The sequence below is a fragment of the Stegastes partitus genome, unplaced genomic scaffold (assembly GCF_000690725.1).
Source record: "Stegastes partitus isolate 25-593 unplaced genomic scaffold, Stegastes_partitus-1.0.2 Scaffold357, whole genome shotgun sequence".
In the NCBI taxonomy this organism is placed as follows: Eukaryota; Metazoa; Chordata; class Actinopteri; family Pomacentridae; genus Stegastes; species Stegastes partitus.
In genome coordinates, this window is record NW_007578088.1 from 204,521 (window position 1) to 231,636 (window position 27,116).

General features: G+C 41.8%; 1 protein-coding gene across 1 annotated transcript in view; it reads left to right on the top strand.

Moving 5' to 3' along the window:
- Positions 1-27,116, top strand: part of LOC103359170 (caskin-1-like) — a 40,743-nt gene that overhangs the window by 4,508 nt on the left and 9,119 nt on the right. Inside the window, exons 2-15 of the mRNA XM_008284399.1 lie at positions 6,446-6,497; positions 7,975-8,072; positions 12,331-12,476; positions 12,656-12,751; positions 13,607-13,728; positions 15,086-15,194; positions 15,641-15,749; positions 16,739-16,833; positions 17,460-17,574; positions 19,290-19,388; positions 19,495-19,679; positions 22,116-22,197; positions 23,827-23,894; positions 26,734-26,841. Of these exons, the coding sequence (XP_008282621.1) occupies positions 6,446-6,497; positions 7,975-8,072; positions 12,331-12,476; positions 12,656-12,751; positions 13,607-13,728; positions 15,086-15,194; positions 15,641-15,749; positions 16,739-16,833; positions 17,460-17,574; positions 19,290-19,388; positions 19,495-19,679; positions 22,116-22,197; positions 23,827-23,894; positions 26,734-26,841 (1,484 nt within the window). The remainder of the gene's footprint in view (positions 1-6,445; positions 6,498-7,974; positions 8,073-12,330; positions 12,477-12,655; positions 12,752-13,606; positions 13,729-15,085; positions 15,195-15,640; positions 15,750-16,738; positions 16,834-17,459; positions 17,575-19,289; positions 19,389-19,494; positions 19,680-22,115; positions 22,198-23,826; positions 23,895-26,733; positions 26,842-27,116) is intronic.

A 27,116-nucleotide genomic window follows, 5' to 3' on the forward strand; every position in this document is an offset into this window, starting at 1 on the left:
TAAATTACTGATATAACATTGAGGAACATTAAAGTGGAGAATGTGACCCCTGAAACTGATGTGCAGCCATCTGCTACTGAGAAGATGTTTTTCTCTGTTCAACTCACAGTCTCACAAAGTTTTATTTTTGCCTGTCATCACGTTGCTCTCAGAATTAATGTTATGGCGAAAGCAGATAGGACCTACCGCTGGCGACGTTTGTCATTTTTCCAGTGGAAGTGGCAATCAGTGCTGGCACAAAATCAGAAGCTGTTAGCTGAATACTTTGTACACTCATCTTTGCCAATGAGAAAAAGAGAATATTTTAATTTTGCCAGCAGAACAGACTCAATCACTGGTGTAATCAAGTAATTTTTCACATTCACAGACTATAATTTCGCCTCTCATGTGCAGTGAAATGCTCAGGAGAGCAGCGCTTCTGTAGCTGCAGCAGGCGGAGGAGGACAAAACACAGCAGAGCACAGCAAAGAAAGGATTATAGTTTTATTTTGCAGATACTAATCCATTAGAATATGACTGGATCTACCCTAATACCAATACTAACTTAGGACGTCTGTACTCAAAAACTCACATTTGCTGTTTGTCATGATGAGCTTGAATACTTCTTGGCCAGGCACGGTAACTTCTGAGAATCTCTGGCTGCTGGTTGTGTCCAAACGTCTTCCGCTCGCCATAAAGTAGCAGATTGTAATTATTCCATTTAATAATAACAGTAATAAAAGCAGCTCTGCCTGAAAGGATTTCTCCTTGAAGTGTCAACGGGATCTCATATTCCTCCGTTGCAAACCCATAATCACCCTAATTGAAACTGTAAAATGAAAAATCAACTTTAAGCAGCTTCAACTTGCTTTTTTTTTAATGCCAAGAATCTTTTTTGGTTCTACTTATATTTTTATATTGTTATTATTACTGATAATTTACACTATAGGCTTTAAGGAGAATGCTGGTGTTAATTTTAAGTCCCATGGCAAGACCAGAACCAGTATTGCTTCAGTACCTCTCTCAGTACTTTCTGACTTTGAGCTTGCCTGAGGCTCTCTGCTTGAAACCATTTGTTTTGCACCAAAGACATAATTCTTTACAATAGCCTTGTTCATTTAAAAGCCTCAGTATTATCCTAAAAGAGCTGGACGCTGTAGTTTTTGTACAATTGGTGATCTCGTCTGTGTTTTCAAGAACCAGAAAGGTGTATGTGGGATCACCTCCAAATAAACTTCAGAAGTCAGTGTGCTGCAGAAATGTGTTTTCTATCATTGTGGGACCAAAATTAACTTCTTGGGACAGAAGCATGAAATACAGTATATCAGGCTTCGAATGCACAGTCCATAGTTGTTTGTAGCATCTATTCATCGTTGGTTGTCATGTATTTGTTCACAATAAGCCAAAATATGGAACATCACCAGACTCATTCTTTAAGTTTGTATTCTTGCTGTGTGATCACTGGACTCCAAAATTGATTCTTCAGAGTTTGAATGACTTCAGCTTCGAGATGTTGAGTCTCACTTTAAAACAGAAGACATTTAAAAACCAACGGCTGCTTGCACAAAGTAAGGCATACTCCCTAAACCATTTGGTAATGGTTTTCTTATCTTTGGCTCAGTTGAAATAAAGCTCTTTATCTTAGAGATATGAGAACATCCTTATCGTAATTGTATCTCTTTTATGTTCTAGCAATCCAGTGAAATGGCCTCTATCAATGATCAAGAAACACTGACCATTTTTTCTTTTTTTTTTTTTTTGGCACAGCTCATAGAAGTCTGTAATGGGCTGAAAGTATAAAGGTCTGCTGTACCCATTTCATCAAGGTAACACCTGTAGTGCTGTAGCGGAGCAGCAGTTAACCGGCAAAAGTGGGAATATTTCTTTTCATTCGCTTTCCTGACTCGAGGACCTCAAGAAGGGTTTGGTCTTTTAACCCTTTACCCTTATAAAATATACTGAGCGGTGGTGCCAGAAAAAGTAACAGCTGGAAATCTGAGTGGAGCTGTGACTGCTGACAGTGGATTGTCTCTGTGGATTTTTTTGCCCTTAGTTCGAAAACACCAGTAATGTGCATCTGTCAACTTGTGCTCTGGGAAATTACGATTGTTGACTATTATACGTATGGTCAAATTGATTGATTGATTGATTGATTGATTGATTGATTGATTGATTGATTGATTGGTGGATTAAATCATTTGCAGAATAATCTACAGCGAAAATAATCAATAGTCAAAACTCTGTAAATCTGAATGCACTGTTAATGTTGCGACGAGTGTAACAGACAAGGTGTTGTCATCCTTGAGTTTTCTGTTATTCAGTTTTATTAAGACACCAACAAAGTCAAACTATCACACAGGAAATTAACCTGTCACCTGTGATATCTTTCTCTGACTTCTTGTTGTGCAGAAAGGCAAACAGACCGTTTTTCTTCAAAGATGCAGCTGTTGTCATTTCTAGATTTACGCTGTGAAGCCACAAGGACTCCACTCGCTGCTTCCGTGATGTACGGAAAAGTGTGGACTCATTTATTGCAGTTGAAGTGGCCCTTTTTTTTTAGTTTTCTGATTTAAAAGCGCAGGGGTAAAATCTGTGTAAATGCATTGAGTTTGATGAAATCTTCAGAAGCCGGTAGCTCCATTTTTAAAGGTGGCGTTCTTAATGTTATAACTCTGTCGAAAGCTTGTCCAGTCCACAGACTAATTACACGCTAAAAATCCTTGGCTCAAAATGGATCCAGTCAATATAGCACCAACAGCTGGATTAAATACAGGGTAAAGGGTACGCATGGATGAAAGAACACTTAAGACTGGAAGGGCACTTGTAGAGCGCAGACCTCCACCAAGGCCAATTCCTCATCTCACGAAAGAAAGTGATCCAGATCCGCCCTCATGTTTAATGGTTACCTCTTTTTCCCGTGCTCCAGCTCTCCGCTGAATTCCATGAAATCCGGCGTGGTAGTTCTTGCGTAATCCTGCTGAGAGACAAACAAACAGGCAAACAAACAAACAAACAAGAACCTTGCCTTGGCTCCAGCCTTGGTAGAGGAAAAAAGGAGCTGTTTTGACTAACAGTTTTTTGGGTTTTTCATTAAAGTTGAAATAAGGTCTTGATGGAAACTGCTATAATTTTCTGTTTTTCAAGGTTGCATGTCCGACATATGACTGATTGTTATTTACATGGATAAAATGGGTAAAGTCTAACTAAAATCCAAGGCATGACACCATCAACAGAAGTAAACATTAGCAAAAGCAATTATTAAATACTTTAGTTTTCAAGAGCAAATAATAGCACAAACTCAGGAAATCATTTCGCTGTCATTGTATTACAACATACAGTCCGTAAAGTAACTTACCTTGATACAATGGCTGTTCCAGCTGCTTGAAGAACTTCCCACAGTTCTTGTGTGGATTCAGTCACACTGTGTGTTTTCTTTCTCTGCATGTAATCTCAGACTGACTCTGTGATGATGAGATCAAGACACGCCACACCATCTGTTTAGGACTCCTTGTTGTTCTTGTTGCTGGAGATAGATCTTTATGGCTCTGGCTGTATGTTTGGGGTTATTGTAATGCTGCACAATGAGTTTGGGATCAATCAGATGCATCCTTGATTTATATCATGTGCTGGGTAGCAATCTAAATATCCAAAGTGCCTAAAACTTGTGAACACTGCTGCATATCTGTGCGTTTCTTCTCTTACAGCAATCTGTTTGTTGTCTGTCATTTTGAAATACTGATGAAAATTTCATACCTTTCCTGAGCTGTTGCCGTATTGTGACCCTGAGTCGGTTCACTTTACCATATGTGTGCAGCTGTGTGAAAACAGAAGGAGAAAAGACATATCAGTGCTGGCATTTGTTGTAGGCTACATGTTACATTGAGACACCAAATGCGTGATGACAGGCGAAGTCAGAGGTGATGGAAACAGGACTTCAGAACATCTCTGGTAATGAGGACCCCTGAGAAACCCTCCACTTCACCTCTCCTGAGGTTTTGGAATCTGTTTGCTTATATTTTATGTCTGCCTCTCCACACAGTAGCTGCAGTCTCGTTTGGTACTCTCCATTTAGATTGAGGGGTTTCAAATTATAACATGAATGATGGGATTTCATGTCAAATCAATTCTTTAGAACTATAGTTACAGTGTGAAGGAGCAAAATAATATCATAGTAATCCCTGCCAAGTGATTGACAGCCTGCGAGAATGGCACATTGATGGGGTTACCATGGTAACCGAGGCTCGGTTGCAGTGTTTTGCCTAAAATTATCATAAAAAATATGAACCCTGGTCCAAGGACACCATCAGAGAGGCATTATGGTAATGCTCTCAAACAAGCAGTTCATGTCAGGGAAGGGAAACGCGTTACTTCAAAATCTAACACAACAAATTCAAGTAAGTGATGCAATTAGGCAGAAGGTTGTTAATTAAATAAGTGAGTGTTCAAGTGGCAAGTCTGTTTTAACGGAGCAGCTCTTACTGATAAAGAATGGCCGAAGTGTTCGAGGGCAGAGCGACGCCCCGTCTTAGTCAGCTGCAACTGAGCATTTGATTAAACATTCCATCCTCGTGTGGCCAAAGAGGGATGATCAATAAAGCAAAAGTTGGTGGAATAATTGTGGGGGTTGCCCTGCCGCAAGACTGAGGTCAGAGTGGGGGTTCATGCTGACACAGATATCTGTACTCATTGATTCATCAGCTGGGGAGGGGGGGGGAAGGGACAGTCCTTATTTTTAATCCAAGATAGATGGGGGGGAAACCTGCACGTGCACACAAACAAACACACACACATGCACGCAGGAAGCTGATGTCAGCTGCAGAGTGTAAACAGAAACAGCAGAACTACCAATCAGCACGCGCTCTTTAGCAAATTACAGGGAAAATTAGAGTGTGAGAGCAGGATGAAGGGATGAAGTGCAGATAGAGCTGCAGAGAGAGGGAGAAGCTTTTCCCCAGATTACAGAACAGCTACAGATTACGGCCTGTGGATTATGAGGGTTTGACCAGACGGAAAAAAAAAAGAAAAAAAAAAAAAGTGGAAGCAGAGAGACAAGCAAGCCGCTTTTTCTGTGTCCTTTTCAGAGTGTTTGTTGGTTTTTGCGTGTGTTTGCGTCCCCTTCCTGCTGCCTGGTGTTTTCGCCTTTCTGATGCTTCCGTTAAAGATCAATGTCGTCTCTAACACACACTCACACATGTACGTACACATAATCGATCACACAATCACAAGTACAGATGTATAGATACGCACAAACATACTATAAATATGTACAAGCACACACCAAATAACTCATATGTAAGAGATCAAATCACTCTAAAGCTGCAATGAATAATTGTTAAATTGATCAGTCACTTGGTCTGTTTTCATAACCCACTTTAAAGTGAAAGTAAAATGCTAAAAGATTCTCTGATTTTCTGCCTTTGTCCTTTTACCGTCATTGTAAAGTGAAATTCTTTTGGCTTTGACTGCTGATTGGACCAAACAAGAGATGTGAGGAGGTCATCTTAAACTCTGGGAAGTTGAGATGGAACATTTTTGAATTTAACAGATCAAAAAATGAATGAATGAATTGATAAAAATAAATAAGCCAAGACTTACCACACTGATCAGCAGGTTTTTCTGAGGTCACATAAATACAGATTGTTTGCAAAATAAAGTGAAAATGTTTGCTGAAATGTTGAAGACTCATTTTCAAATATGAAACTCAACTTGAGGTTTGAATTATTTGTAATTGTTGGAGATTTATATACATCTGACTCTACTGAACTGCATCCCAAAATAAGACAGTATGTCTGTTGTAAAATAATGATGATGATTTAAAATGATTGATGTATAAATGCTTCATATTTGATCCCAATTTAAATCCCTAAATTCTCAAAATCTTTACACTTAGACCTGCTGTCACTCAAATACAAGAGCTAAGACCTACAGGAATAGTTCATTGTCTTGGCAAACGTGTTTATCTCCCTTTATTCCAAGAGCTGGATGGAAAGATCAAGACCTCTCTCATGTTTGTCTAAATATGGAGCGAGAGCCAGGAGGCGAGGAAGCTAAGCACAGGGAGAACTTCAAAGCATGTTATTTGCTCAATCTGTACAAAAACATTAAGTGTGAAAATGACAAGTTGTGGTTTTACAGGAATCCTTTAGTGTTTCTCAGCTAAAGTGCCTCCTGGTTTCAGCTTACCATCTGAACGTTATAATATCTGTAAATGTTGCATGTGAATACATCTCAGAAGTGTAATTTATTTATTACGAAAGTGCCAACTGAGCTTTTACGTATTCCTGTGACTTTTTGAGCTTGTCATTTCTTCTTTTTGCGAAGAAGCTGTTGCAGAGTAGAGGGTTGTTTTTTTTCGACACTTACAGGTGTAGAAGTGCAGCTTCGACTCTAAGAGAATGAAATATTACAGTATGGACACGACAGAAGACAGAACACGCTGGACTGAGTGAATTTGTTTCTCTTTCAGAGCTTCTCGGAGCAGCGAAGCGAGTAAATGTCAACATCCAGGATGCAGACGGGTGAGAGACATCAACCCTTCCTGTCACCACTACACATTCCTCTCACAACTCTTTCCTCATCGCTCCCGACCTGTTGTTTTTCTTCATATTAAGCCTTTCCCTTAATTTTAAGGGCCTTAAAAACCGTTGAATCATTGAGTGAACGTTACATTAGACCTGCTCTGAGTTCTTTCTTGTATTTGGGCAGTGTTTCCCAAGCTGGAGGTCAGCACTCGAGATGTTAAAAGGCATAAGGAAAAAAGAAAATAACCCGATTTTCTCCTGTTTTTTCTTTTTTTGGGGGGGGTGAAAATACTGAATATAGAAAATAACCGTTTTTAGGAAGGTCACAGAGAAAGGTTATACTAAAAGTCTTTATTTAGTTTGAGTCGCTGGTTTGGTAGTAGTCAATTTGCATGACTATATGAAAGTTTATTACATAACGTGTGTCCTTGCTTTGACTAAGAGTCCCAAAAGAACGTCTTGTTCTCTGTGAACATGTTTTTTTTTTTTCATCTACAAGAACACTTTGTCTCATAGACTAATTAAACACTCAGCTCCTGAATTTATATACACTAATGAATGACTTTGCATCTTTAATGCTCCAAAAATGCCTTTTAAATGTGACTGTCAAAGATTTTAAAAAGTTGCTTTTTAGTTGAACTGCTGAGCGCTCAAGTGTAATTAAGGATGGAACCTGTGAGTTTGGGTCAAATGTTGCCTCATTTTAAAGGGGTCACAGGTAAAAATGTTGGCTATCACTGGTGTAAAAGTTTTGTCCTTCCTTGAGGAAGACATCAAACTCCAACAAATACCAGAGGATTGAATCTGTAGCTGATCCATATTTTGTTCATCTAATTAACAGGGGTAAGCAAAAAGGAGAAAAACTCTCTTTTATTAGTTACATTGCACTTCTATTCCTGCTTAAATCTCTTTGAAACATATAGCCAGCTGAAGAGCTCAAATCTAAAGACTCTAATTATCACCTTAAAGCAAAGCCAACATTTCTCAGCTCTTAATTTGCTCAGAAATGTTCCCTTATCAACTGTGAATGTTCAACTATGGATTTTGGCTATATTTAGCCTCATGATTGGTTAGGCTTTTTGTGTGCACATGCTTGGTTTACGACTGTGTTCCATTTGGCTCCATCAGATAACAAAGATCTTTTTATTATGTTGATTGGAATCAGATAATTGGACTCAGCTCCTTGTGTAATGACTGATGAGTCGCTGATTTGACTCCAGGGCCCGGCTCTTATATTCACCAGGGATCCATTAGACGCTCACACACACACAGATGCCCTGTGTGTACGCTCGACTCCGGGGTAGAGAGATTGCTTATTAATGGAAGTAGGTCATTTCCCCCCTCCCGTCGCTCACACAGAGCTGAGGGGCGGAGCAGCTGCACGCTGAAGATTAATTCAGCAAAGTTATGTTCAGGTTTTACACTACGTATATGAATATGTGTATTTTTATACATAATCTGTGTCTGTGTGAAGGCTGTCGCCGCTGCATCACGCTGCTCTGAGCGGGAACAAGGAGCTGATCTCGCTGCTGTTGGAGGCCCAGGCAGCAGTGGATATCAAAGACCATAAAGGTAAAAAATGCAGACTGATTCTCACAGTGTCACTGCAACTCACTATGTAACCGCAAAACAGACACAAAACTCGAACGGCTGGCCAGAAAGAAAAAAAAAAAAAACAACCATCACAAACAAACAAGTAAACAAACACACATTTCCGAGTGTCCCTGCGTGACAAATAATCCCAGCTTATGTAATAAAAGGTGAGCTTGTTGGAAGTGAAATAACATTTTTCCTGTGCAGAATATATTTGTGAGAAGTGTCAGACTTGTTTGCACAGTAAACAAGAGAAAACAGAGGAGAAATGCTTTCTGGCTTCAGGACTGAGAGCCAAGTGGAAGCAGAGCAACGAATATCTCCATCCCACATTGGCAGATCCAAGTACAAGAAGAAGAAGAAGAAGAAGAAGAAGAAATCTCAGGGCAGATGGGAGTTATAATCCCTAAAGGATGTGGGCACACTGCCTGTGCTCTCTCAGTCAGTCATGCACAGTATGTCTCTAAATAGAGGCACACACCTGGCAGGCATCTATACCAGGTGACCCTAAACTCCTCAGCGGGTGCCGTGGTGATGCTGGGGAAACCTCAAATTATTAGTTCAGTGTTGAAGCGAGGCTCATGGTGAACACTGGAAGCCTCCACTCGGTCCAGTGCAGTGCTCACATTATTTTACACAATGCACTAAACTGAAGGTCAATATTAGAGCTGTCACAATCGATATTTTTACATCAACAGTGCATCAAATTACTGCTGGTGTGTGATTGTAGTCACTCGGACTGATGAATCCACAGACATTTATCAGCTGCAGAGCATTGTTGCTCCTTGTTTTGATTAAGTTTCACGGCTGTCACTTACGTCGTTTTAATTACAGTAGGCTGCTCAGCAACAAAAGGCTGACAGTACAAAGTTAGTGACCAGCTGGTGGAGGTTTTTGCAGCTAAAGAGCCACATATTTCCCTCAGGAGTTGGTGGTGATCAAAAACAGAGAAAATAAAGAATTGATTTTTGAATGGTATCCATCAGGTGGAGAGAAAAATGACTCCAAATGAATCTTAGCGTGGGTTAGGGCTAAAATAATGATTTTCATTATGGATTTATTTGCAGATTTTTTTTCTTCCATGTCTGCATCCATTTGCTTTACCAGCTGTGTTCTGTTTAGGGTCATGGGGGGATGGGGTCTATCCCAGCTGGGTGAGAGCCAGAGTCCACCCTCGACAGTCACCAGTCCATCGCAGGGCTGCCACAAGATTATTTTTTTTGATTGCTGATTATTTAGTGTAATCTCACAACCTAAGATAAAACCTTCAGTTGCCTTGTTTTGTCTGCCCAACAGTCTGGAACTCAAAGATTTTCATCTGATTGTCATTCATGACAAAGAAAAGCAGAAAAAGTGAGTGAAAGAGAGGGAGTGCTTTGGCATCTTCACTTTAAAAATATTACCAAAAGCATTAATCGGCTATCAAAGCAGTATTAGTTTTCTGTTTGTTGACTAATCAGTTAAGTAACTAATTGCTGAAGCTCTACAGTAAATAGATAATATGCTAGCTCATTTTATCAACTTAAAAAGTGCTCATATATCAATGTTGTGCCCACAGCTTGTTTCCACTGCTTATGTGTGGCTAAAAAAATAAAAAAAAAATCAGGAATTGCACGCGTGAGGTTCATTTTTGTGTTGAAAATAACTGTTTCCTCTGAGTTTAAAAAAGAAATATATATATCCAGGATGCCAGATTAGGTTCAGTGGCCTGGACATCCTGTGGGCAAGGGCTTCTGGGCATGATGCACACGCCAAAAACATCAAAAACAGGAAATGGAAGAAACAACGTTGTTTTCAACACGTCTGCCAAGAAATCTGGGAAATCTGTTAAGGGTTTTTCCAAAAGCAGAGATCCCACTCAGTTAGGACTATCACATTTATATGACCTGTATATTATTGTTAAAACTTAAACCTGTAATAAATGTTGAAATTTAAAGAGCTGCATTATTCTTGCTCAGTCAGTTTTCACCCTTGTCTTATTGAGACATTATTATTATTTAAAACTGGGAAACTGGGAAACCCACAACTGCTTGTCAAATAAAGCACTATTTATACATTTAAATGGACCTGTCAGTCACAACTTCTCAACATTCAAAATAGGATTAAACCCTTCCACAACTCTTGCAAAAGAGCATCCTGAATTGAGGCTGTGTCCATTACATGAAGCTATTTTCAAGTTCAGTGTCGCTCTGTCTCTGCACAGTCTGACTGAAGTCCTCCCTTTTCAAACTGAATCACATCGACACTTCCTACAAGATCTTTGACAGTAAATTGCCATCACATCTTGTACGAGGTGTGTCAGTAAAGTTTCAGGACTGGTGTCACAAAAGATATATATTTAAAATCAAAACTACAAACAACAAGTTCTCCCCTTTCAAGTAATCCTCCTGGAGTCTAACACACTTCCCCAGCCTTTTCTGCCTTCACGCCGCCATGCACTCCTGGAAGAATTCTTCCAGGATCCTCCGCAGCTCCGTCCTCACAGCCATCTTGATGTCGTCCACATCTTCAAAACGGGTCCCCTTGATGACCCCCTTGAGCTTGGGGAAGAGGAAACAATCCCACAGAGCCAGGTGGGGTGAGTAGGGAGGTTGCTTCAGCACGGCCATGTTGTTCTCAGCCAGGAACTGTTGGATGCTCAGGGCATTGTGAGCAGGCGCGTTGTCATGGTGAAGCAGCCACGACTTGTCCTGCCACAACTCTCACCTCTTCTTGCACACTGAACGAAGCAAACGCCGCAGGATCTCTTTGTAGATCATCTGAAGGAGAGAACTCGTAGTTTGTAGTTTGGGTTTGAAGTATATCTTTTGTTACACCAGTCTTGGAACTTTTCTGACACACCTCGTATGCTGAAGCTTCAGCTTCTGTAACTCCTGCAGCTGCTATGAATCTTTATCCTGCCAGCACCTCTCCTCTGAGTCAGAACTCCCTCATGCCAGCCAAGCCTGGAGGGTCTCTTTATTCAGCCTTACGACGTGGCTCATCTCTGGTATCAAGACAGGGGCTCTTGGGTTGCTGCCATGAGAAACATGCTCGCTGCTCCTTGCAGCCACTGCTGTAAAGTGATGTTTAATGTCTTCTGGTTTGAGGCACTGGTAATGACTTTACACAGATTTTTTTTTTTTTTTTGCACTGCACTCACCTTGTATTCTCTGCATGGCTCCAGGAGTGGGCTGGGTAGTGTAGTTCCCCTTACGGTCCTCTCAGGCCATGTCAGGAAACTGACGGGGGCCTCATGGCCTTTATCTGGAAGCTGTTTGTCTCAGACGTCCCATGACTCTGGTGCTTGCACAAACAATACTTCAGGGGTTAGAAAAGGTCAAAAACGTCAACCACAATAAGAGTGCATTTCCAGGAGGGGCACTGAGAGCCTGAGCCTAAAGCTACTGCTACAGGAAGACAGACAATACAAAAGTATTTGCAAAAATTGCATTTACAGTAAGGCTGCAACTAACAATGGTCCTTATCAAATATTCTGCCATCCATCCATCATCTATACACCGCTTAATCCTCACAAGGGTTGCGGGGGGCTGGAGTCTGTCCCAGCTGACTTAGGGTGAAGGCAAGGACACCCTGGACAGGTCACCAGTCTATCACAGGGCTACACTTAGAGACAGACAACCCACGCTGCACGGGGAGAACATGCAAACTCCACGCAGAAAGATCCGGGTGTCCTCACCGGGATGTGAACTGGCGACCCTCTAGCTGCGAGGCAACGGTGCTAACCACCGAGCCACCTTGCAGTACCAATTATTCCATATTTGTATTATTTATTTATTAATATTTCACAGAATGCTCAAATAAAATAGATAAACCTTACGTTTGAGAAACTTCAACCAATATATTGCGGCCTATAAAATACATTTTTTTGGGCCACTGATTTTCTCTAATTGCACTGTTTGTCTGAGCTCTTATGCATATATTTACTGTATGTTTCCAACTCTCACATAATAAGCACACTACATTACATTAGCTAATATTCGAGTTTAATGTTTCTTCTGTAAAATTAAGAAAATTTGAGGTATTTTTGTTCTGCTTGAACTGATTTGTGTGTAAAATAAAGCTTATTTGTATGCGTTCATTTGTCTTTATATTCTCATTTTTTTGTATGTGTCTGTGTGCACGTGCTTGTGGGCTCTTGTGTGTCTGTGTTTTATTGTGCTGTCATCTTTGGCTGTGTGTTTTTGTATGTGCTTGTCTTTGGGTGTCTGTATGTGTGTGCACGTGTTTCGTGTAGGAATGCGTCCTCTGCATTATGCTGCATGGCAGGGGAAGACTGAACCAATGAAAATGCTGCTAAAGGCTGGATCTTCAGTCAACGGACAGTCAGACGAAGGACAGATCCCGCTCCACCTGTCAGCTCAGCATGGGCACTACGACGGGGTAAGTTTGTGTGTGTGTGTGTGTGCCGTGGAGGGTTTTAACTGTGTACAGAGTCCCATGTGTGCGTTTCTGTGAGGTGTGTGTACCTGTTATGTGGGCCTGATGATGCATGCATAATATGCGGCTGTTTCAAGCTCGGATGCGCCTGTTAAATGTGTGCCTGCGTTTGTGTGTTACAGTCAGAGATGTTGCTGCAACACCAGTCCAACCCCTGCATCTCAGACGCAGCTGGGAAAACTCCGCTGGACCTTGCTTGTGAATTTGGACGAGTCGGAGTGAGTACATTGACTGAAAACAAAACAAACACACTAACTAACAAAGAGTGGATTAAAATATCACTTTGTGACATTATTTAAGCTTTATTTGACCAGAAAATCCTCTCTTGAGATTACCAAGAGTCACACTAGCAGCTCTATGGGACTGAACTGGTGTAATATTAACTATGTTCACCATCTTAGTTTAATGGTAGCATGCTGACGTTTGCTAATTACCACTAAATACAAAGTACAGTGGAGGATAATGGGAGTGTGAATAGTCTAACAGGTATTTTGTCATAAACTAAAGTGTCAAACAAACAGAAATTTTGACCTGATGCAGGCCCGGGAAGACAAATTAGGGATTATGAAAGCTGCTACAAACTATCCTGAGGGGAACATTAAATTTCATGGCAATCTGTTAAATAGTTGTTGAGCAAGTTCAGTCTGAACTGACAGCAGTTTCATCCATCTTTAAACAATAATATAGGTCAGATAACTCAAAATACGTCTTAGAGTAAATGTGCTGTTATAAAATCATGAACAAAATGTCTACAACAAATTATATCTGAAGATGGTTTGTCCAACAAACAGCTCAACTGCACTGTAAGACAACCCATCATCTAAAATGATTGTGACCAACGATCTAAACCCCTACAGTAATCAGGCTAACACATTTACACTCTAAGGTATTTCAAATCATTGGCAGCCAGAAGACAGAGCCCGTACTTACGCAACTGTTTTTCAAGTCCACAGAGAGACAAAGAGAAATCAAATTTTTGCAGAAAGTTATACATCGAGGGAGCAGCTTGTTTCCTCAGCTTGGTGCGGACTTTCTGAACAGTTAATATATTGTGCGTCTGTCTGTGTGTTTAGGTTGTCCAGCTCCTGCTCAGCAGTAACATGTGTGCGGCCATGCTGGAACCGAAACCCTCCGACCCCAACGGAGTGTCACCTCTGCATCTCGCTGCCAAGAACGGACACATAGAAGTCATACGGTCTGAACCAGTTCTCCTTTCAGGCTGCCTCTCTCAGTGTTCGTCTTCATAAGTGCTTCATCTACCCGTCAGTCCTTCTGTCCAGCTACCTGCCTGCATCATCACATTTAGCCTTAGAGGATAATTCTGGTTTATTTCAACCTGACGTAGCCCCCGTTAACGTGCCTGTTGGTGCGCTGTGGGTCACTGTGTTAAATTTTCTCTGAAGATCTGTGGAGGAGCTCAGACCAGCATGTGACCAGTGTATATCAGGGCAAGCTCTCCAACTCACATGAATCATTTAAAGTGTTTGTTTTCAGGTCCGGCCTTTTAGTACAGAAATTAGCTGCCTGGAGAGGCCATTTTGCTAATTGCATTAGGGCTCTTGCTCGGTGACAACTTGCCAACTGTCCTAATCACAAGCACATTCTGAAGTTCAAAACTTTCTCTCAGAGCAGTGAGCACAGGAACACCATCGGTTTCTGTGGGTACGTCTGTCTTCCAGGAAGCCCTGTGGTCTTTCTGCCTCAATTCTCAGTGCTTTATCTTTCCTTTCTTTTCTCCATTTGATTTCGCTCCTCATCTGTGGATCATCAATTGGAAATGGCGTGCTACTGTCCTCATCAGTGACAGTAAATGCTGCATCACAGGCGAAGAAGACGGTTGCACTGAGCCTAGCAGCCTGCTACACAACACAGACTGTCAACAATAATCCACATCAGCTTTAATGTGAACGTCTACTTCTTATCTAACTGACACAGAAGCACACTTGTCCTTCAGCTTGTTGAATGACCGACTAAACAAACATCTATCAGGGAAAAATGAACTGCCAACATCAGATATCTAATTAGCTGCTCAGCTGCAACACAATATACAGCACGTAAACAAACCACCAAATGTCACATGATTCTAGTTAGATGCTGATGCAAGCCTTACTTGCGTGGCTCGGAGCCACAGCACAAGTTTGTGTACTTTGTTTCCTGCGCTTTCGCCATTACTCTACACCACCAGACTGTACACCGACACTGTGGCAGCCTGCCAGCGGCTGTCAGACAAACAGAAACACCTCTCCCGCCTGCGGAGACAAAATGGAGCAATTCTTTTTTTAAAAAAGGCTTTGAGGAATACATTTAAAAAACACATTGGCATTGTTATTGACCATCAAAATGCATAGTTAAATGCAATATCTGCCGGACTCTACCCTAAAAGGCCACAAATATGATATAAAGAGGATACAGCTCCACATGGTTTTTGAACACATCGACTGACATTGTCATGACTTGCATACATGTGCATGCTTTCCTGTTTTTTCCATTTTGTTTTTAGTTTGTTTCTCACTTTGGTGAAATGAAATAATGGAAGTTGCTTTTTTTTCCAGGTTGCTGATTCAAGCTGGGATAGATATCAACAGACAGTCCGAGTCAGGCACGGCGCTACATCAGGCTGCCCTCTGTGGGAAAACAGAGGTAGTTCGTCTGCTGCTGGATGTAAGTCTATCTGTCCGTCTGTTTAATGTGTTTACATAAGCAGCTGTTGTTAATGCAGCCTCCCTCTCCTCAGCTGAGCAAGTTTACACCTCAGCATTTGTCATTCACACCGAGCTGCATGAGGAAACCTGTGGGATACGTTGGCTTGTTACATAAAACTGTGCCGTCTAGTCTCCTGCCTGTCGTGCTATATTCAACCCCACTGCTGTGTTTTTTTTTTTTAAAGCCCTTTTGTCACCTTCGGAAGAATAAGGATGCTAATGCTTAACCCTGCTCTCAGCATTCTGTCTTATCCTGCTGCATTTCACTTTTGATGTTATTGCTGAGCACAGACAACAGATATTAGCAGCAGGAAGGTGCACACAGCCGCATCCTTATTACAATCTCTGTGAGACGTAGTTTGACATTGCAGCTTCCATCATTCTTTCTCCCCTGCTTCCATGCAGAGTGGCATCAGTGCAGGAGTGAGAAACACTCTGAGTCAAACTGCCCTGGACATCGTTAACCAGTTCACCACCACGCAGGCCAGTCGGGAGATCAAACAGCTGCTGAGAGGTGAGACCAAGAGTGTAAAACATACACTAACACATGTATGACACAATAAATGTAGATATGTTTGAGAGAGTCACGTGTTCATTTTTGGATGTAAATGCATCATTATTAGCTTACTTCTAAAGCGCTAAGTTGACAAACGTTAAGAATTTCTTCCGACTATATTCTCTTTGCATGCATGCACAGTTCCCGGTGGTTAGTAATAGTATGTGTACATTTTTTCAGACTTAGGTGACGGCAAATTGCCACTGTGAATGCAATGGAGCGCCCAGCAATATCGTTTTTGTGCCTGGAATATGATCTCACCAATTTTTGAATTTGATTGACTTACTATTTGCACCCTCTGTATTCAAAAACAATATCAGGATTTTTTTTACCATGTCAGTGTGTTCATATGGTGTGTTTTTTTAAGCTGAAGAGACAGCAATAGCAAAGGAAAGAGTCAATTCCATTCTTGAGAATCTCTTTGAAACTGCAGTGTACTGACAACAAAAACACAAATTCAGACGTCCAGGGTTTCACACACAACAAACCTAAAGAATCAATCCTGTTAACTTTCAGGGTGGAGCTTTTTATATCATCAGTCTCCCTCAGACTCAGTTTCTGGTTCAAACATGTATGTATGGCTGAATTACTTCAATATTACCAGTTGTCGTTGTGTTGCATGGAATAGATCTAGAGTGTTTGATCAGAGTTGTAGGTGAGCTGGTGTGCTCAGCTGCAGTGATCAAAGAGGGGTGAGGAAAGCCAGAGGCAGGGACTTCATACATCTGCACAATCTAAAGGAAGCTACAGTGTAGAGTTACATCTAAGCCATTTTGAGGTTGTAAGGGATTCTTTTCAGAGGAAAAAAACTTAGAAATATGTAACTTTGATACACAGAGATGGAATTTAGGGGTTTGATCAATGACCAGAGAGGGACTTTAAGAGCTGATTTGCTCTCCCTTGCTGCCTTCCCCTCCATTTCTCTTGTCTGTACTTCTGTCTTGTAGATGCTTCGGCTGCAATGCAGGTGCGAGCGCTGAAGGATTACTGCAACAACTACGACCTCACCAGCCTCAACATCAAAGCTGGAGACATTATTACGGTACAATAACCCTAACGGTCACAACATCAAATAAAATGTCCAGTGTTGTTAATTAGGTCTTCATTGATGTACATTGACAAAAACAGTACAGTTTAACATTAGTAATGACTCAGTTATAAAGTACATGTGGTTAGTTTTCCTGACTGAACACAGTTGACTACTTAAATCTTTCTCATTTTACAGTTTCTGGGTCTAACAAATAATTTAACATGCGGCAGTTTTCAAAAACACTGCACGCCTTTCACACCCGTCGGTGTGTGTAGAGGTTCAAAGGGTTAATAAAAAAGCATACTGGGAAACATTTCTTACAAACAACACAATATACCTCTAATTGCAAATTATTTCAATGTTAGCTAGACTAAAAGATAAAATATTGTCAGGTTAGCTTCATTCGATATTTTTGCTCTTAACAGCGTAGTACTAACTCTAAACCACACATTTCTGTACGTGTGCTGTTACATTTGATCTATCATCAGCCTCCCTAAAACTATGATTTTTGTTCGTAACTAAATTGCTAGTTTGAGATCAGCTGGCAATGTGAGCTTTAAAAAGCAGTAACTCTCGGTTTAGCTCCTGCGGTTATTGTTGGGTGACTGTAAGCAGGGTATATAATAATGTGTGTGCAGGTTTTAGAGCAGCACTCCGATGGACGATGGAAAGGCTGTATTCATGACAACCGCACCGGAAACGACCGCGTGGGCTACTTCCCCTCCAACATGGTGGAAGTCATCAAGAGGGCAGGTGACCACCCACATCACAGCTCCGTCTGTGTGTGTGTGTGTGTGTGTGTGTGTGTACGGGTGGGTGGGTGTGTGAGCTTTGGCGTGAGTGACTTCAGCAGCTGTTCTGTAGCTATAGCCGATCATTACTCGTAGCTAGCTGCAGCATCATCGGCCTCTTGGGGCAGCCCATCTGTTTTCCCCAACCTGTCAATCATCTCCATTGATCAAACAGAGTCCTCTACTTTCTGTCCACCCCCCGCCCCGCCTCGATATTTCTGCTCCTTCTGTCACTCTCCCCGATTAATGCGCCCGCCCCGCCAACCTGCTCTGCTAGATGGTGATGCTTTTGTTCATATTGTTTGTTTTGCTTTGTTGCTGTAGTGATCTTATATTTTAATTTACTCAGATATATTCCCTGTGGATATATGGATGTATTCTTTTCTCATGTTTTGATTTTAATCAGTTATTATTTTATGCATTTTCAGATTTTTCTGATTAGATTTGTTTTCTTTCAAGTTGACTGATCAGTTGTTGTTGTTGTTGTTGTTGTGTTGTTGTTGTTGTTGTTTTGCACCTCCCCGACCCTGGCTTGTGTCCAGGTCACTCCCCGTCCCAGCAGTGCCACACCCTCCTGCTCCGCAGGCCCAACCCCTGCCCCATTGCCTCGGTCAACGGACACTCATACCCTCCCTCCAAAGTCCTCCCCCTGCATCTGCCTCCCCCTCCTCCCCTTCACCCCAACACACAGTCCCTCCCTCGGTTCTCCTCGTTTGGGTACGTTCCTCTTCCCATCTCTCCTCCTTCTCTGTCTACTCCTCCTCTGTCCACTCCTCCTCCTCCTCCTCCTCCTCTCTCCACTTCTCAGGAGCCGCAAAGTCAGACAGGTACATATTGTAGTATCACTCTAAATCACAGATAAGAATCCTTTCCATGCTTTTTGACAAGACAACATATGGCACAAATCATCTATCTGCTTGTTGCAGTGCTTCATTAAAGGGTCAATTCACCCAGATCACAGAAGCTACACGAAAAATAGTGAAAACTATCTGTAGATAAATCTGTGGACTTTCCTAACTGACCAGGACTTCTTGTTTTTACAGCTTTTAGATGTCATTTTTCTTTGCAGATGCTACTTTTAAAAGAAACCCCATTCACCTGTTTCATACTGGAGTAGAGTTCTTGTAATTTGAGTGAATTGATCCTTTAACTGTAATATTCAAATTAAAGCCAATATATTTGAAACTTCCTGTACGTACTCTAAAACAGTTTTATGAAGTTGTTCCTATAATTTCTTTTGAAGTACCACACATTGGTGGTTGTGTTGTGCTGTTCTGTTCCGATCAAAGGTTCTGTGGGGTTTGACAAGTCTCACAGTTATTCGCACTTAGAGGTGCTGCGATCACTCTGAGTAACATGTTTATGCATGTGTAGATGAATGAGTGTATCTTTGTGTGTGAGTCTGCGTCTTTGACGGTGTTCATTTAAGATCTGAACACATTTATATATGACACTATGTACCACACGTTATCACGCACATCTTTTTTGTAGCTGTTTGTTGGTTAATGTATTTGTGGCAGTAAGAACTTTCTTCAAATATATTTAGACTAAAACAAACAAACTAGCCTCAACAAGCAGACACACACTCATACCTGTGTGTGTGTGTGTGTGTGTGTGTGTGTGTGTGTGTGTGTGTGCGTGTGTGTGTGCGTGTGTGCGTGTGTGCGTGTGAGACAGGTTCACGGACTGCAGAGCTGAGTCCACAAGGCTCTCCTACTTTGGGACAGCAGAGCAGCACCAGTGAGGACATCTGGGTGCTTCGCAAACCGCTGGCAGGTAAACACAAAGTGTGGTTTTTTTGGGCAACGATGTGAAACTCTGCATTCGACCAATGCGCCCTTTATAACACTGCATCCTTCAATGTGTTTGTTTATGCGTGGAGGTGGCGATCGCAGTGGCAGCGTGGGCAGCCTCGGCAGCGTTCGGTCATCCAGCAGCCTGCAGGGCTCTGGGAACACACACGTCCTGACCACGCCTGCACCCAGCCCACACCCTGCACCCACACCTGGAGTCAACACCCACGGCCTTAACGCTCCAGGCCTGCACGCACAAGCAGAGGGGGTCAAGGCAAGAGACTGTTTGCTTGTATTTGTCTGCCTGGGTGCACACGCTTCATGTTGCTACTAGATCTTTGCAAAACAACACATCGTTTCTGGGAAACAGAAGAACACTGTCAGGAAACAAACACGACTGTAGTTACCAAGTTAACCACAATTCTGTTTCCTGCTCACTTTTTTTTCGTTTTGTTTTCTGCTGGAGAGATCAGTTTTACTTTTTTTATGAGGTGCATGAAGATGGTGGCTTCCTGGTTTGTTCTTTTTGTCAGTCACACAGTAAATGACACTTGTAAATGGCAGCATTGTCACTTATTGTCTAGACAAACTGCAGCAGCTAAATTTGAGTCAAACTGCTAAATCCTACTTTATCTGTCATCTTTTTGACTTTTGCTCATTTGCCTAAGTTAATTAGTTAAGTTCGTTCCTCCATCATGGACAGCAGCATGTCAGTTGCAACACAGGTGTATGAACAGGTCATCTTATTAGAATCATAAAATATGCAAGTGAAAATTTGCCAATCTGCATTTTTACTAACAAAAGCTTTTTGGACAAATTACAACAGTGTGTTTCCTGAACTACAAACTTATAGTTAAGGACATTGCTTGATTGAGCTGGAGTCAGCTTCAGTTCATTTAAATTGTAACTTTGTAAGTTTGCATTGTTGTATTTACGATATACAACAGAAGTGACACCCCTGTGCATTATTACTTAAATGTCAAATCATTCAAATCTGCATCACCATGGACATTGCACTGCTTGCACAATCTACTCTGAAAAACGGACAGTCAAGCGCTTCGGACTTGGCACAGGAGTAATCGATTGAAATCAGAGTTTCTGTGACAGCTCAGACAGTGTGAAGGACACTGCATAATGTCATCTTCTCTGGGCAGCTGCCAGGAAAAAGAACCTTTCTTGCTGTTCAGGACAAAACTGCAAGATGAAACTTTGCTAAAGAACTTGAAAATAAGCCTGATGAATACTGGGAGCACATCCTTTGGTGGGGGCTGCAAGGTGGCGCAGTTGGTAGCACTGTTGGTTCGCGTCCCGGTGGGGGGCACCGGAATCTTTCTCTTTCTGCGTGGAGTTCGCATGTTCTCCCCGTGCAGCGTGGGTTCTCTCCGGGTTCTCCGGCTTCCTCCCACACAGTCCAAAAACATGTTGAGGTTAATTGGTGATTCTAAATTGTCCGTAGGTGTGAATGTGAGTGTGCTTGGTTGTCTGTCTCTAAGTGTAGCCCTGTGATAGACTGGTGACCTGTCCAGGGTGTCCCCTGCCTTCGCCTTAAGTCGACTGGGATAGGCTCCAGCCCCCCCGCGACACTAATGAGGATTAAGCGGTGTATAGATGATGGATGGATGGATCCTTTGGTGGGTAAATTTGTTCAGCTCAGGTGGAGTTCAACATGTTTGGTGTGAACCAGATCAGGACTGCTGCAGTGAATGCATAGTCCTGACAGTGAAGCACAGAGGTGGGCGTGTGATGATAAGGGGCTGCGTGAGTGTAAAAGATGTTGGGGGGGACGATATTTATAGACAGCATCATGAATGTCTGTGGATTTACCAAAATATTGGCTGACAAGATGACTACCAGTCTGCAGAAGCTTGGCAGAAGAAACATGTTTCGGCATGAAAATAGTCCAAAGCCCAGTGCCAAAATCACAGGCGAGGAAGAAAAAAGTGAAAGCTATTACCTGGACGAGTATGTTGCTTATCTTTAATCTAATAAAACATCTTTGGGGTATTTTAAAGAAAAAGAAGAGCAACACAACCACACCAGTAAAGAGTAGATTTAAGTGATATCGGACTTGAGTCTGATGATAACCCTGGAAAAGTCATATGTTTACATGTCATGCATGGTACAGTGTAAGTCTACACACTAGAAATAAGAGAAACACAATATCACATGCAGTTCGCCTTTGCCTCCACACAACTCGTTTGCAAGTCAGGACAGTTAAGTGAGAGATAAACATTTTGTCCATGGTGCATTTTGTTGCCTGGGTAATGCTGTTTTTGTCCTCCGCTGCCTAGTGTGCTTTCATTTATAATTGGTGATATCATGCACCCTGCAGGTCTACTCCCTAACACGTCAGCTTATTCTAAAATTAATTCTATCTGTGGATATAATAAGGGTATTTTTAGGTTGTACCTTAAAAATATTCAGCAAATTGCCAAATTGGATGGTGTTCCCACGCAAGGCATTTAAGAAATATTTACTCTAGTGTCTCTGCTGCACCGGAAAATTGCATGAAATACAGAAGGAAGAGGGTTGCAAGCCAGGGTGTGTGTGTTATATGTGTGCTGAGCTGAGTCACGAGGCACCTCTGGGATTTGAATGATTATGCTTGAGTAAATGTTTCTTCATGTGAGTGTGTCTGCCTGTGCGGGTGTGTGTGTGTGTGTGTGTATATATATATGTGAGCGTATTTGTGTGTGTTTTTGTGTTTTAGCTCCTGGCCACCGTGCTGTCTCAGTCGGTAAAAGCCAAGGAGCATCTATTGGAGCAGTCGCAGTCTGTTGAGCAGTCAGCAAGTAAGCACACAAACTCACCCAAAGACAGCATGAAACAATATCTTTGTCTTTACTTGAAGTGATCATTTGTGTCAGTTTCAATTTAGGTTCAAAGTTTGTTTTTGCTGCTGCAGCGGTTTAAACGGATACTACAAAGTGTGTCTGCTCTTGCTCGTGAGAAAATGTGTGCGATCTGTTGATTCGAGAAGAAAAAAAGCACTTTGCCTTTTCTAAAGTGATGACAATTAGAAATGATCAAGGCGGTGTTCAGTACAACAACTGCCTGCAGGCCTGTTTGGGTCGCTTTTATGAATCATTTCACTTTTAGTCAACCTGGCCTTCTAAAGACCACCTGTCTGCTCATATCAGACACAAGCAGCACTTCCTGTGCCGCTTCTTGTATAATAGCATTTTAAGTTATGCTTTATTTATAAAAGCTGCTCTAAAATGCTGCATTAAGCAACCGGGGACGGGTCTTCTTTTTTTAAAAAAAATCCTTTTTGCTTCTCAGGAATCTGTGTGTTTCATGCTTTAGCCGCAGAAAGAAAAGTTCAAAACTGCTATTAAACTGATAGTAGTAAACTGTGTTAATCTGAGCAGCTATAGCCACCACAAGTCCAAATACTTCAATGCAACATCCAGAAAAAGAAATGAAAAGCACAGGAGGATAAGTGAGGTGAACATCAGGTCAACAGAGTCTAAAGCTTTCCATTTGATGTTGAAAATGCACATTCTTTAACCCTGAACAGCTAAGTTTTGCTGTCACTTCCTAACAACGGCCTGTATTGAAAAACGATTTGACTGAATCAGGGTCAACTTGTACCTTTATTCATGACAACGTTTCTACAGGTTTAACGCTGCATTGCTGTAGCTGCACTCGTGTTATTGTTCACTCGTGGCTGCAAAGACAAATACAGTAAAACTGTGTCCATAAAGCATGTTTGATATATTTATATGCACATACAGTATGCTCTAAAGGCATTTTTTTTATAGTGTCGCTTAAATTTAGGCACTATGCTCGTAGTTGATTGACTAATCTCACTTTAAAAGAATCACATAGTATATTAGCATATTTAATCAGCCGTCAGTCAACTGGTTTAAGTGATATGTGGGAAGTGCAGTGCTAAAACAGCACCTCAAAGCCAGCCAAGCATGAAAGCTGTTACCAGAATTATTATGGAGGACTACGTGGGCAATTTAAGCCTGACTTGATTTGATATCTCCACTGCTTCTCTCCCTCAAAGAATGCCTTTAATCTGCAGATAACACCAGTTCTTTGCGGCGTTTTAGGAAACAAACAATTAGGGGACAAGGTAACATTTTAATTTCAGGGTCTCTAGCTTCTAAATAATTTACCAGAACAGAGATTTAATGAGGATTGATTTAAAAGGAAGACAAGTTTATGGGAAGCTGCTCATTTCTTAAATAATTGATGAGAAATAAACTTCAAATAAACGCTGTTAAGAAAATATTAAGAAACGACAAGAGCCAGGAATTAAAGCGCTGCCAAGATTTTATAAATAACCAGCTTGTAGGTGGGATTAACAACAAAGAAGAGTGAAATAAGAAAACTGCTGAAAGTAACATATTCTGTTCTGTCTCCCTCTCCTTCCTTTCCCTTGTCTTGCTTTTTTTCATCTTAACCTCAAGGCTCTTCTAGTTGCACAGTTCACGAACAGCGGTCGTTTGAACGAAAGGCAGAAGAGGATGATGGGAAAGTGAGTTTTTGGATGGCAGACCGCTTCACTCTGGGGCCTCCTTTTTTTTTTCCTTTTTTGCTTCTCAAATCTCTGGTTTGGGAAAGAGGCATCTACAAGGGTGGAGTTCAGTGGGCACAGGGAGGTATCTGCCGGGGTGTTTTTTTTGTTTTTTTTTTTGTTGCACCTGAACAGACGACACCCTGAGGATGGGCATGCGAGTGTGTCACCATGGAGACAGGCAGAGTGACAGACACATTGAGGAGTCAGTTGCTGTCTTGCCTTCTGTCCCTCCACCCTCCCCCTGCCCTCACCCCACACTGAGACACCCACATGCTGCCGCTCTGCCAGCAGTGCTGTGTGTTCTGTGAAGCTCAGGGTTAAACTCCCTCTGTGCGCTCTAGAGCCGAGCACACGCCAGATTCTAGGATCAAACATTTACTGGTTGCCAGGCGACAGTGGTGTGCCATCAGAGGAGCCAGCGCAGGAGTGTTGTAGTGTGTCACTGGTTGGTGTCATTAAACACTCTTTGACACTAAAGCCATTCACAAACTAATGAGTATACACCAGGGCTGTAACCAACCACAGATAATCTTGGTCGACTGAAAAAAAAAATTAAATTCCTTGCGCCTAGAATCTGATCCTGTTTGTGACATTTCTGGACAGGATATCAGTGCAGTCAGGGTGAGGAGGGTGTCCAGTTTTAGAGCATCAGTCACATCTTTTTTGGATGACGTGGTTCTGTTGGCTTTATCAAGCTATAACCTTCAGCACACATTGGGGTTGAGAGCGAAGCAGCCAGGATGAGAGTCAGTACATTTATGTCCAAGGCCCTGGTTTTCTGCTGGAAACCGGTGGATTGCCTCCTCTGGGTTGGAGGTGGGACGGACTTTAAGTGTCTCAGGTTCTTGTTCATGAATGCCAGGAAAATGAAGCGTGAGATGGACAGAAAGATTGGTGCAGAGGAACCATCATGGTGATGAGGGAGCTGAAGCTCTCGATTTACCTGTTGATCTACATTCCAGCTCTTACCTATGAGCTCAAAAGAACCAAAAAGAACGTGACCAAAAGAACAAGGTGGCAGATACAAACAGGTGAAATGAGTTTCCTCTGTGTTAAAAGTAAGGTGAGGAACTCAGACATCCGGAGGGAGCTTGAGGTTGATGCTACTTTGCGTTGAAAAAAGCGAGCTAAGGTGGTTTCGGTATCTGATCAGGATGATTAACTCTGTAAGGCTGCTGATGTAGAGCATTTCTCATTAGAAATAAAACCAGTGATTGTCAGACCAGTGGCAGTTTGGTCAGATGCGAGCATGTCAACCAACCAGTCGACCTGGACACTACAGCCCTGGTGTATGCAAATGGTTTGAATAAATTAATTTAAGTTTAGCTGTACGAGTTCAGTTAACTCAAATTGCAAACCCGCCTACTTCCAGTTAGTGGTATGTATCTGCCATAGTGGTAGATCTAGTTTTGAGGTGTCTACTATGGAGACCACCGCTGCCACCATGTACAATACAGATGAATGGAAATTAATGCACGGTCCTTTTTTGTGTTTTCTGGAAAAACACATTGATGTTAAGACGTAACATAATGTTCACTTCCGTTTACCTGTTTTGTATTGGGATGGTAGCATAAATCCTGGTGGAGAGCTCTAAATTAACTAACTACCACTAGGGGTAAGATGGCATGATTCATTATCATCTAGTTATGTGATATGTCTTGTTATTTCTACAAACCTTTGTGAATTATAAGAAGTATTATTTGGGAGTAATATTTATTCTAAGAAAATCCATTGATGGTGTTATACCTGACAACCGTAAACTAAGTTTATTATATTATTGAGTTTATGGCAGTGCAGTTCTTCAAATGCAGAAGGTATCGGAGGGTTTCCATTCTGTTTTGCTAGAGAAGCTCTTTATCACGTGTTCCAGAGCAGATTCCTACTCTTTGTCGGTAAGCGCTTTGTAGATTTCGATGTAGAAGAGGGTTCAATTTTGGGAAAACATTGGAAGTTCCTATGGGGTTATTTCATGTCAAATCATCAGGGACCAGGTACAAATGGTATCTGTGAAATTTGAGATTGATGTATCAAATATTTTATGAGATAATCTTTTAAAAATGAAATTACCTGTTGACTGACTTTCCGTATGTTTCTTACACATTGATATTTGAGGCTATGTCTGAATGACAATATCCCAGGAAATAATCAAGATAAAAGACTGAATCATTTCGAAATCTCCAAGACTCTGGTGTACTTGAGTGGGCTATCCAGCAATATTTCAGTTTTTTTGGTACAATTTATCGTATCATGTCGGCCTAAAGATGGGTATTTTCATGACAGATTCCATTTAGTTTCAACTCACCCATAACCAGACTATTTAATCTACTTGTCCAATCATGTAAATTCTGACTGAACAGCATGATCAGAAATACCAGTAAATATATTAGGCTTTTATCTTTAAAAGTTCCTGAGATGTTGTTGTTCAAACATAGCCTCAAATTTCAATGTACAAAAAAAAAACTTGCTAAAAATGAGTCAATGGGCAATTAAAAAAAAAATATGTCTTGGAAAGTATTTGCTACATGAAGCTGAAATGTCACAAATATCTTCAGAAAACATTAATATTTCATTCTGTAAAAATTTCAGGTGTGAGACTATCGAGCAGAAGTTGTTCTAAACATGTGATGATTTGAGGTGGGATGACCCTGCGCTGTTCTCCAGAACAGCGTTCTCTGCTGTGCTCTAGAACAGGCCTGCGTTCTGTGCTCTAGAAGAAGCCTGCGGACCCTTCTAGAAGCAGGCGGTGGCGTTCTGTGTTCTAGAAGCGGGCAGTAGTGTTCTGTGTTCTGTGTTCTAGAAGCAGGCAGTAGTGACGTGGCTGGGTGAGTTTCAGCTGCAGTTCTACACCACCCACTTCCTCACCGCGGGATATGATCTAGACACCATTAGCCGCATGACCCCCGAGGTAAGGTCATGACCCCTGACCCCCTCACGCCCCGCCCCCTGTCTGTCAAGGCTCCGCCCAGCACAGCTCTCAAATCAGCTCCCCACTGACCTGGATGATGTCATCATGACCCTCCTGTCTCTGTCACCTGACCCCCCGGTGTGAGTCCTGAGCCTCAACCAGTCACTTCTCATACTCCGTCTGCTTCATTTGCATACCTGTGTTCACACATGGCCGCGTGTTCCAGTCTGTGCTGTAAACACTACTCTGTGTTTGTCCTTGAGTGTGGTTCTACC